Source organism: Hippocampus guttulatus, chromosome 8, assembly GCF_054856545.1.
Source record: "Hippocampus guttulatus isolate MCC_2025c chromosome 8, RoL_Hgut_1.0, whole genome shotgun sequence".
Classification (NCBI taxonomy): Eukaryota; Metazoa; Chordata; class Actinopteri; order Syngnathiformes; family Syngnathidae; genus Hippocampus; species Hippocampus guttulatus.
The window spans coordinates 13,356,267-13,368,441 of NC_141268.1; the positions used below are offsets into that span (position 1 = coordinate 13,356,267).

At 40.8% G+C, this 12,175-nt stretch overlaps 2 protein-coding genes across 5 annotated transcripts; both read right to left on the reverse strand.

Annotated features, from left to right (window-relative positions):
• Nucleotides 1–259: 259 nt before the first annotated feature.
• On the reverse strand, nucleotides 260–4,258 carry rabif (RAB interacting factor). Of its 3 annotated transcripts, none has more exons than XM_086117745.1 (3): nucleotides 4,117–4,258; nucleotides 3,444–3,605; nucleotides 260–694 (listed from the first exon to the last, which is right to left on the reverse strand). In XM_086117745.1, the coding sequence occupies exons 2-3, from the start codon at nucleotides 3,585–3,587 to the stop codon at nucleotides 446–448; spliced, it is 393 nt and encodes a 130-aa protein (XP_085973871.1). In that variant the 5' UTR covers nucleotides 3,588–3,605; nucleotides 4,117–4,258; the 3' UTR covers nucleotides 260–445. The 3 variants fall into 3 exon arrangements, with proteins under 3 accessions (XP_085973871.1, XP_085973873.1, XP_085973872.1); XM_086117747.1 differs by having other exon boundaries at nucleotides 3,444–3,601; nucleotides 4,117–4,169; XM_086117746.1 differs by lacking the exon at nucleotides 4,117–4,258 and adding an exon at nucleotides 3,806–4,076.
• Nucleotides 4,259–4,605: 347 nt separating this feature from the next.
• Nucleotides 4,606–11,641, reverse strand: adipor1a (adiponectin receptor 1a). 2 transcript variants are annotated; one of them, XM_086117743.1, is made up of 8 exons: nucleotides 11,546–11,641; nucleotides 10,033–10,248; nucleotides 9,835–9,954; nucleotides 8,769–8,940; nucleotides 8,431–8,617; nucleotides 7,200–7,387; nucleotides 6,876–7,069; nucleotides 4,606–6,226 (listed from the first exon to the last, which is right to left on the reverse strand). In XM_086117743.1, exons 2-8 carry the CDS (start codon nucleotides 10,177–10,179, stop codon nucleotides 6,098–6,100), a joined length of 1,137 nt encoding a protein of 378 aa, XP_085973869.1. In that variant the 5' UTR covers nucleotides 10,180–10,248; nucleotides 11,546–11,641; the 3' UTR covers nucleotides 4,606–6,097. The 2 variants fall into 2 exon arrangements, with proteins under 2 accessions (XP_085973869.1, XP_085973870.1); XM_086117744.1 differs by having other exon boundaries at nucleotides 11,420–11,560.
• Between the last annotated feature and the right edge of the window lie 534 nt (nucleotides 11,642–12,175).

The following is a 12,175-nucleotide window of genomic DNA, read 5'->3' on the forward strand; positions in this document are numbered from 1 at the left end:
AGCGCTGTAATAAATGGTCTACCTCCTCAAATGTAATAATATAAAATGTTGACACTGCCCGAGGTATAAATTTAACAAGATTAATCTTGTGGTTGTAGTTTGCAGCAGCATAGAACCTGTCTGTGCTGTGTCCGGTAAATTAGTCTTGCATTGGATCTCTTCATATTGTGTAAGTGGCCATAATGTTGTACCTGATTAATGTATAATACACAAGTAATCTTGACCTTCAGGTTACGCACAAGACATGATTTTAAAGGTATGAAAGTTGAATATTTTTATTAGAGCACAACAATGGTACAATGGTCTGTGTGAGAAAAAGAAACAGTAGAGACATGTTTATCAATCCAATGTGTGTGTTTTAAGGCTCAGCTCTGACAGTAAAGCCATCCAGCCCATACACTGTATTTATTTTACAATTTATTCTGTGTTTCATTACGATTTAAAACTAGGCATGATTCACTCGGTCTATTGCAACATAGTAACGTATCTTATCATCCAAACAGTGCCAGCCGATGGGTCCAATCTCACAGTCAGCGCAGATGAGATACTTGATTCTTCCGACATCATTAGTGAAGCCCACATTCTCAAAATCGAACATATCACCCACTAACCAGTGGGCGGTCAGTGTGTCCCTGTCCACTGAGTCCTCCGTGGCGCTGAGGTTGTTCTTTTTACGCATGGATGGTAGGATAAGCTGAAATGAGAAAACAACACAGCCCCAATCAAAAACGTGCTCATCTTTGAAACCGTGGAGCATGATGAGCATGGATTTATGGAATGGAAAGAAATGACTCCACAAAGTAACTTCAGAATGACAGAGACAATTTTTCTTACGCGTCAAGGTGAAAGAGTTGCCATATTTTGAGTGTAGTTCATTGTCACTATAGAGTGCTCACATCTGGATGCTCACAAGTCAAAGCAAAAATATATACAGTAAATAAATAAATCACCCGAATGTCAGCTTCGTATCTTGAAAAAAACCTATGGTCGGGTCACTCGAGGGGAGGTTCAGGGACACTTGAGTTTTTCCACAACAGTACCTCACTGCAGTCACCTTCACTTGCCTCTTGTTCATGGATCTCTGCCTTCACTTTTGTCTTTCGTAGGTCCCACTGACTTGGCCACTGAAGACCATTCCATTTCTTTTCCTTCAAAAAGCCTTGCGTTGTGCCACAGTAACAATAAGAGAGTTTAGAACAGCGTGTCAACCAACTGTCAGGGTCAAGAACAGGCCAACCTAGATTCGACTTTGCCAGAAAACATCTAAAAAGCTTTCCGCGTTCCGGAATCACATTCTGAGCACAGATAAAACCAAGGTCAAGTAGTATCAGAATGATGGGATGAGAAAAAACATGGAGAAAAAAAGAGGAGGAAAAGAACAGCTTATGATCTAATGCAAGCCGCATCATGCTTTTAACATGGAGGAGGCATGGGCATGGCTGAAATGACTGTTAAGAGATAGAACAGACTGTAAAAGCAACTCAATGCCGAGTCTGAGAAAACAGGCATAGTGGAGATATTAAAACAAGGACACCAAAAAGCAGTGTGAAACTTTTCCCAACATTAACTCAACTGAAAAAGAAGAATTTTTGCGAGAAGGGAAAACAATAGTAAACAGCTGAGAAAATTTGGTTGCACAAGTGTGCACACCCTCTTATAACTACTAGGCGCATGACTTTGTTCAGAATTAACAAATCACATTCAATCTTACATGAGGAGGGAGTCAACACACAACTGTCACAATCTGAAGTGTCTCTGATTAACACAAAAACATTTTAAATGTTCGAGTAGACTTTTCCTGGCATCTTTTTTTCCTTAAAGCCTGACGGTTTTGTGCAAACATTGAAACTGTTCACCCCCTCCCTCCACTCTGTCAAAGGTCCAAGGTCTAATTGAAGAAAAAAAGCCTGGCAAAAACTCAACCTTAGTTTCTTTGAACCATATCATGTTTTCTCAAATGCATTTGGAAGATTTCAAGTGTGTTATTGCAAAGTTATGAAGGGGTTGGAAGAAAGACCCAAGTCCCATATTCCTGGTACAGAAGCCCCCCCCCCCCCCCCCGCTCCATCCATAGTATAATTTAGCAAAATCTTTATTTCCTATGTGTTCTTTATGCATTGATATATTGTAATATGATATAAGCTCTTTAGTGGCTTCTGTAAAGTGGTTCTTTCAGTGGCTCATATGACTTTAAGGTAAAGTTTTTAATTGGCTTACAGTGATGTGACACATGTTGAACTTGTGACTTTCCCAATTTTAGTGCCATGTATCAGGCAGTCAAATGTTAGATGTGTTGAGCCATTGTGTTCTTTCACCCTGACCATTATTTCACCCAAGTTTTGCCAAGCCCTTTCCAACTCAGTCACAAAGTGCCCTCAAGAGTTGCCCAGTGCGATCCGGACAGAAAGCCTTGAGGCGCTGTGTGATGCTTTGACTAAAAAGTGTGATAGGGTGTTATCTGAGGATGATAAAAGCTTAAGTATGAGAACCTATTGTCATTAAGCTTGTAGAGCTCCCGACCGAGATTAAGCTGATGAATATTAAACAGTTGTGACTTTCATCTTGCCCTACGGAAGTCAGTCACATGATTTATTTAAGACAACTTTTACACCATATGTCCTTCATGACAAAGCCCACCCATTTGGTATCCATCCTCAGGATGGGCCATGGCCACAAGAGCGGCTGATAAATATAAAATTTACATATACAGTATATTGCATCCTACGGATACAAAGACAACGTATTTCTGAATATTTTTATTAAAACAGTTCTACAACACCAATCGTTAGGAAGAAATGTATCAGAACCCAGTGTTGGCAGTCTTTTTTTTTGTTGTCAAGTTGCAGTGTTATTCTCATTGCTTTTCTGCAACAATTACCAGTATCTACATAAACTGCAAAGACAAATTTTCTTCATGGACTATTATTACCCCCTGTACCGCTATTATCATAAACAGTCATTATTGCATAGGCAGAACAATAAATGTAATCGCGGCATTAAACGCTGCACGGTTTTCCAAACGGAGTTCCTGTAATTTTGGCCTGGGACAGTGTACAATAATTTTCAAAAATTATCTTTACACAAGCAGGAAGTCAGCCGATTTGGAGTCAACGGCTAACCTAAAATGCATGCTTGGGGGATGTAGGAGGAAGACTGCGGAACCCGAAAACAAAATTATACAAGCATGGGGGAATATTGAACCTCCAGACAGGGAGGCCACAGACGAAATTTTAACCACTACCCTCATAACAATGAGGCAAACGTTCTAATCAATGGGGCACCGCGTTGTTTACTGTCACCCACTATGCAAAATTGAATTTTAATGTCCCTCTTGTCCGTTTCCTAAAAGTTGGTGCAAACAAAACTGAACGATTGATCGCACTGCTTCTGACGTGGGCTAATGCAACTACTGTGCTTTGATTATTCCATTCTAACCAACTGACCTCTTTCTCCGCGAACACAGCCATTCCCGGGGACAGCACCTTGGATCCGCATCGTTGGCATAGAACAGACTTACTGTTCTTCCCGTCCTCAGAGACCAGGTCGGACCTGTCGACGCTGTCTGTAGTCTGTGTATTGTGGTCCATCTCGAGGTCTAAAACTGACTTAACCGACAAGAACAGTTCAGAACAGGGCGCGTAGTTCACTTGCAGATTATTCACACACCGCACTAAATCGATATATCTTTTTTTTTGCGCCCTGCTGCACTATTCGGTATCCATTAAACAGTGACTGGTTTAAGGCAAATGTTGCAAAAGTGAGGCGTGGTTGACGAGTTAAAGATGACGGTAACAAGATGAATTACCAGCGTTCAGTACGAGCCGGATGTGTTAATGATTACATCCCCTAAAAACATGAGAACACAAACATCCTTATACAAGATACCAGTTGATATTTCAATTGAATACTGTACATCGTTGTTCTAAAAACAATCGCGGTGTCACTTTAAATTCGTCCCCTCGCATTAATTTACAAAGCCTATGCTGACGCTACGATCAAGTAATAAGACAAAAGTGAAAACTCTTCAAGCTATTCTTCAAGAAATATATTTTAAAAAACGTACCTACGCAGATTGGGAAAATAATGACCGAGTATAACGTAAAAATGAGAGCTTACCTAGAGCAAGGAAATCATTCTGGTTTGTCTTGGACTCTACCGTCCACTCTCTAAACGAGCTCGTTCAGAAAAAAAAATCCTATTCGTTAATATAGTTCCGCACTACATATGCGGTTAGAGCGTTTCACACTAGTTATCGACTACATCTGGCAAAATTTAAATAATCGCAGGAACAAAGGTGTGTTTGTATATGTATGTGTGTATATATGTATATACATATATATATATATATATACATATACATAAATTTTATATACGTGTGACTACGAACTCGATCATCAGTAAGATCTCTCGAGGTCCCTTCAATGAGATTAGCTCAATGGCAGCTTGCTCGCTGAGCATGGCAAAGGTAGTGGGATCAATCCCCGCATTTGCCCAATTCTTCACAACTGTTATTGGTGTACATTTTACCATGATTAAAAATCGCGGTGGGCGCTCTCGCGGTTAGATGATCAACTACGCACTGATCAACTACAAAAATAGGACTCCTTTGTACATGTGGAAAAAAAATTTATTACAGTATGTTCCCCCAATATTACGATTAATAAATAGCTATGTCTACATTTCAATGAAATGTATGATTTCTCACTTTCTACACAAGACATAACACAAAGTCGAGAAACACCTTTTAGTCTGTAATAAAGCTTAAGTTGATCTAGAAAAAAGTAGTCTTAAACAGCAGTTGATACAACCGGTCCATGGGGCTGGAGTTCAATGATTCGTTTTGATTGTATATGGCAAGGAAATCAAGATGAGTCTACATCTGGAAATCACTGTGGATCCCTTGACTGTTCAGATAGGCCATTTTGTTTAAAACATTTCCATTGGCCTAAGGCACAGGAATACTAAAGTTTTGTACCAATCAAACGTAATGTTTTAAACCCCATTTGTTAATTAAAAGTTTTGAATTGAAGAATACGGAAGAGGCGCATTTGCTATTTACACCTCAGATTGCATCTGAAATTGAACACAAAAGGAAGCTCGCAACTGACAAAAACACAACTTGACCCTCCACGTCTGTACATTGTGCGTAGCCTGGGACCAAAATCGACACATGAGAAAAGAAAGGATGTATTGCCTGGAAAATGACAGCTGGGAACTTCTTTACATTTACAAGTTTCCATCCGGTCTTCCTTTTTGCACAACTGCTGCAAATCATTTCTCTGATGTGAAACAAGTTGGTCTTGGGACCTTTTCTCAGATAAAGGTACGTATCAAATGAAAGTTAACTTAGAATAAAAAAAAGTCATGTAATATAGGAAATGGTGTGATGAACTTTTCTCTGTTCAAATACCAGGCAAATAGATTTTGGTGCAATACCCTCGGCTTTCAGAGTCTTACACTCTGTGGTAGTCCGCCATATTTCAACCAATAGTTGAACAATAATTGCGAGCAACATCCATCCATACGAAATGTAACATTTTATATTCATTCAAATGCACGGACGTCTCTGTTTTTACATTGACCTGGATTTTCTTATTGTTGTTCAGCACCGAAACAACTTGACAGTACATTCTTCCTCAAGCCTGGACAGACCACGTGGGAGAGAATGATTGATTTATAATGCGCTCCCACTGCTACAGTACTTTTTAATAATACTCTTCTTACCATTTGCCACATGCCGAAAAACTGAGACCAACAGGTTAGTGCCCATCAGTAAGAGGGAGGTACGCTTTCCAATAAATCGATCTTACTTTAGATGCAAATTTCAAGTTTCATTCTTGACAAAGTAGTGACTGTGGACGATTCCCCCTCAGGTGCTGGCTAGTTAATGCTACTTCTTTCGAGCAAAGATAAGCCCAAGCAGAAACCAAAGCCCTCCGAAGCCCTCACCACCGTTTGAGCAAACCAGAAGTAAATAACGAGCAATAAGTGACTATAAGGAATTCCAGCAGCATTTGTACTGTTTTTGTGTGTGCATGAATGTGTGCATGTGGTGTTTGTGGGGGGCTATTCAGAAAACAAGTCACAGTTAGGCCGCTCAGAGTAGAGTGTCATCTGTGCATCCTCCCTCCAGGCCATAGCGGAACTCCTGCAGGTTGGAAACGCCGTAGAAATGGATGAAGGCTGCTGCCACAACCAGAACATGAAAAATCTGATGGGAGTGGAACTAAAAGCAGAGAGAAATACATTATGAGCACAAACAATAAATTGCATCTAATTCTGTGAAAATAAGCTTTGCTCGCACCTGTCTGCAAACTAACACTAGATCGGCATCACAGGGCCTTGTAAATTATTGAAGATGCTGGAATCATATTTCAGGGTTGAATTGTTACTACCTGTACTGTTTTACTTACATGTCTCCCAATACAGTGGATACCTTGAGTTAGGAGTTTATTTAAGTCCGTGCCCGAGCTCATAACCCACTTAACTCAAAAATATGTTCCCCATTGAAGTGAATGAAAATACCATTAATCCATGCAGGCCAAATATAATATTTATTGATTTTTAAAATAATCGTTAGTTTTAGCCCCCAAAACACAACATCTTCAGGCCCATTGTACCCAGCTGAATTTAAACACATAGCTAGCTATACAGTACACCGGTTGAAGCCAAAGGCGAAAGCATTGTTGACTCAACAAGGCTTTGTTGAATTCACATTTCCCTATGTTTCTAACATGAAATGTATGGCTAAGACAAGTTAAAAAAAATTAAAGTCTACGTCTGTGTGGTGTTAGTGAAGCGCAAGGTCAACACAACGTGGTGCCCTTGGGCACCAGATAGCCGCAAGGTGTAGATGGGGGGGATTAAATACTTACCCATATGTCACACTTGCCAGGAAAATATCGTTCAGGTATCCTGGCTGCATAAAGACCAGCACCAGTAATATACATGGCCCCCATCAGGTAAAACCAACCCATCTGGCCAACAGTGGTGGCCTTAACGAAGCCCTCCTCAATGGTGAAGTGCATGGTTGGAACAATGCCGCTAAGTCCCAGACCCATAAACACACCTAAAGACAGGCCAAAATAGCATTTCAAATCCTTTTAACCATGTTAATACGCAATGGCCACTTTATTTGGAAGAGGCCAAATAGTATGTCAAATACTCATTGAAACAGTGTAGTGTGGCGATGGTATTACCTGCTCTGGTGGGTCTGTGTCGAGGTGTGGAGAAGCGGTCCCACTGGGCCACTACAATGGCGGCAATGCCGAGTACACAAACAATGGTGAGGTAGATAAGTCGCGGCTGAGGAGAACAATAGAAGGAGTAGTACAGCCAGGGCACGAAGGAACCCATGATGAGGAGCGCGATGCCCGAGTAGTCAAGCCTGAGGGTCAAATGAAAGATTCATCGGATCCTTTCCGAAACACAATCTGTGCACGAATTCTGCCTCTAACAGATGACGAGTCAGCTGACAATGTCGGACATGTATTCATTCAACAGTCAGTTTATTATTATTGGCAGTAGATTGCAGCGGTGTGTAACTACACTGAAATATATAGTAATTCGGTCTTCTTTCCTGTAGTCAATGCACATTTCCAACATTTATTAAATAAAATATTTTTTCTGTTTGTATCATACTGTGCAAAAATCGACCATAAGATTTGTTGTTTTAGCAATGTCAGGATCATATATAACTACAGCTGTTGTGAAACTGCAAGACAAAGAAATATGCATTATACTGTTCAAGAACCCCATCAAGGCGAAACTATTAATAAAAGTGAAAAGATTTGTTGTTGGGTTTGGATATCAATTCATTCATTCATTATCTTGCAGGCTAGTTTCTGCTTAACCAAAGAGTAAGAACAGGCAGGGTGCCAATATTATCCTAGTTGCTGAATGATTCCATTGATATCAAATTGGGACCTTTAAATGATTAAAAAATATATACCCCTTTATCTGCACCCTTATTCATTATCAATGTAATTCCTAGTCTCCTGCACTATCCCTCGACAAAATTGTGTGGACACTTTTGGGTAATGTTGCTAACAGTACGTGTCATGCTATTTAAATTATAAAACTTTCTGTGAAAATTTGCCATTGGGGGAAAAAAAAAAATCTGGAAAAAAATGTCATTAAGCAGGAAGCTGTGAAAAGTGACTAACACGGGTTTCCACATAAAACAGGGAGTTAGGTTCCCCTCCCCCAAAAAAGAGATGCATTTATTATATACCAGAAAGAAACAAAACTGTGTATACACTAATTATAGGGGCATTTTCAAGAATTTCTAGCACCCATGGTGATGGTGCATACAAATTTAAGGTGTTTTTAATCTATGAAGTTAAGATGGAGACACTGTCAAATTATTTTGTAATTTATAAAGAGCTGAAATATGAAGAGGGTGTTCATGAAAAATGCTTCAAGACTTACTTGGAGAAGGTGCGAGACACTTTCTCGGAGTGGCAGTAGACGGTATGAAAAAGCCAGGAGAAACTGAGGCAGAGCACAGCTCCCAGGAAGAACATCCCAAACACCACTTTCTCTTGAAGCGGAGCCATGAAATACATGTTGGGTCGCAACATGGTTAACGTGCCCAGACACAGGAATAAAATCAGCCCTGGGGGGAGACCAAAACAGTTCCGCAATGTTCTCTCTGGCTCACGTGTAAAACAAATATTTTCACACTTCGACTATGAACCCATGACAGAAATACAGTCCTGACATGAAAAGGTGATCTTAAACAAAATACACGTAATTTGCATTCTGACCTAACAGATGAGTCCAAATGTTTCCGGTCTCTGTGTGAATTCGGAAGATGCTTCCAAAGCAGGCCCGGAATGACGGCATGGGGGGGCGATGTCCATGCAGGAGGTAATCGTTGTCCTTCAGCCACTCTGGCAGGACATGGAAGGGAATGACTCTCCAGCGCCCCTCCCAAACCTTCACAAATAAATAAATAAATACATGTGCAAATTCATATCAGTGTGGGATGTAAAAAATTGAATGGAAAAGGGAGAACCACAAGATCAATTGGTGATGGCCTCTCCCGGAGCAGTTTGTCACATGTGCTCCCCCAAGTTTTAAACAGAATATCATGCGGCGTGGACGGATAATTCCAATGCCCTCGGAACAAGTCAAATCGAACAATAACATGGCTTTTTTGCCCCACCCCCAATAATTAGCTACGCTCCTGTTTTATTTTCTGTAACATGTATTTTTTTTTCCACTAATACTTCCAGTGTATTAAGCTTCATGTGCTTGTGACGCTTTTCCAAATGTTCCAAACTGAAAACCGTCACGGATACCGAAAGTGCAACACCCTCTTTTAAATATGACGGTCTTGATTACTTTTACACAGGCCCGCTGCACACAGAGTAACTTGACTGTAACCTCGAACCAACCAATTACAGTCCGTGACTCCCGACTGCACATCTCGGAAAAAGTCGTGGAACACGACTGGAATGGATGCCCTGAACAGGAACAGCGAAGTGACACTAGGTAGATTGTCAGAGAAGAAAAAAAAGTGAGCTGTTTTCATTTACCGGTACATATTATGAAACCAGAAGTTGCGGTTTCAGAAGAGAGGGCGGAGCCACGCATATTTCAACACGTCTGCACTAACTGACAGGTATTGTTAGCAACTTGAGGGTGTAGAAGGGAGTCACACCTTGTGACATTGTGCTTTGCTGTCTATTTGACTTTCACTCTCAGGCAATAATCACGTTCTACTGCTTTTTAGTGTTCGACTCTGCCTCGAGCTTAGTTACCAAGTGTGGTTCCTTGCCCTGTCGAGTAAAAGTTTATTCGTGGTCCCAAATGGAATGTCACACTTACTTTATGTACAAATTCTTCCATCTTTTCCATGGCATGGTGCGCCTGGAGTGGTAAAGTCAGAACTTCTCCCACCTCATCATCATCATCATCCTCCTCCTCATCCGCAAGCATGGCTGCTCCCTTTAATGAGAGAGGATTACTGAAGCTAAGCAGAAATAATTTTCTCCGTTTGGGGATTAGGAGGAAAAAAAGTCATACCTCTGGCTGGACACCTTTGGAGGCCGGCGGGCGAACCCCCCCCTCCTCCAGCAGCGGCCCCAATTCCATTAGTTCCACATCCGGGACTGGGCAGTCCTCTGAGATCCGGCAGTCTGCATCACTTGCAGACCCGTTTCGGCCTGACATAGGGAGACTGCCTGATGACCCGCTCTCAGTCCCTGTATTCTGCTTCAAATTGTACACTTCAATTTCCTCCTGAGAAAAATACAAAGTTCAAAATTCAGCGTTTTGGTGAGATATTTTATAATTCTCACAGTGAGTAAACACACATAGACATAACATGCAAACATATGTTGTTAATAGCGTTGCCCAACATTTACAGGTACATTATTTGTAGCGAATAAATACACATTTCCGACCAATTTAGTGAAATGGTTAATTTACTTACTGCAGCACACCTGATGATCTCTCATGACACATTAATGCACTGCGGCACAGTGGGTAGGCCTGCGACACGCAGTCAAACCAAGACTTATAATAATGCTCAAACCTCAAGTCAATTTGTTTTGACTGAGAGACACTTCACTAAATTGAACTAAAATGCAGCCATGCTCAGTAATGAAAAGAGATTGGTTATATCCGTGCAGAACTGGATGAATTATTGCCGAGATAGAAAGTTCGCATTTTGCATAATACAATGTTCTGTTGCCTCGACTTGCACTTGTTTTTAATTGTGACTCACATTAAGTTGCAGAAGCGTACAAATATGTCACCGACACGGCCACCAAATAATTCATTTACAGCCAGTTGACAGTAAACAATTTGAAGTTGAGGTTATCCCATGCAACACCAACTCCTGTAATTTACAGATGTTTCTGTTATTGCATTGAGATAATTAAGAATAATTAATCTCGCGGTTGAGATTTACACGCTCTAACAAAAGTGTTCTTGGAGTGAAACTCAAAAAGGTTTTACGTTCCAATAAACAGACTAATCGTTCAATTGAGAGCAATGCAAAACAGACGAGATTGTCGATTAATTAGGTTTACCATTCCATGACATACATCTTGATAGAAGTTTCGTAATGATTGTAAAATTTGAGTGAGAAAGAGCTCGGTTCACCTTTCTCAATCGCGATTAAGGGTCAATGCCGAGATGACAACCGAACAACAGAACGTGCTAATTGGGAACACAGCAAACGCTGGCGGGCAGACAAACAACGGATGTGACTTTGCAGAGCGTCAGACCCAATTCAGTCCCGCAACAAAACAAAACGTAAACAACAAACGCAAGATACTGATGATTTGATGAATTTGTGTTCCTTCGGTCGCTTACCGTTTAAGTCACAGAGCAAATCCTAATTTAGCAAGAGTTCAAAACAAATGTGTGCTGACAGATCGCTCATATTTCATGTCGCTAACGTTACCTTTAAGCTAGCGCTGAGCTGGCAAACAGGCGACAGTTTGGGGTTTAATTCGTGACAATTATTCGGCTTCTAAGAGAAAATAAAAAACACTTGCCACGACAATTGCATTCAAGGCACGCAAATTACCTGGCAAGGTAGTCCTCAAACCGAGAAGGTGAATTATTAATCGAAAAAAAATACAAAACACAATCCTTTCCGGAAGTTACGGTCTCTTCCGCATAGTTAATCCATATCCTTCAAAACAAGTGTTCATTAACCATTCACTTCAAAATAAAATATAGTTTTTTATACGGAATGACTTCCACCCTTTAACGAGCCAACGCATATTAATTTAGAAAAATCTGACGACACACCACCCCACAAAGATGCCACAAAAGTACTGCATATGTATTGAAATAATGATTATTTCGTCTTATTTTATTCAGGAATATACTTACACCTCGTCAAATCTAGGCCTCAAGTTGGGGGGAGAAAAGCTATTACAGTATTCAGTTGCATGAATGGCAACATGTTCAATGGTACCTTCTGGCATTTAGTCTAAGAGGATTTGACTGGGTTAGCCCAATGGTCAAGTGGTTAGCGCATCAACCTCACAGTGCAGAGGTTGTGGATTCGATCCTGGCTCTGGCCCTCCTGTGTGGAGTTGGCATGTTCTCCTCATGCCTGCATGGGTTCTCTCCGGGTACTCTGGTTTCTTCCCACATTCCAAAAACAACAGAACACTCTCAATTGCCCTTAGGTGTGAGTGTGAGCCCT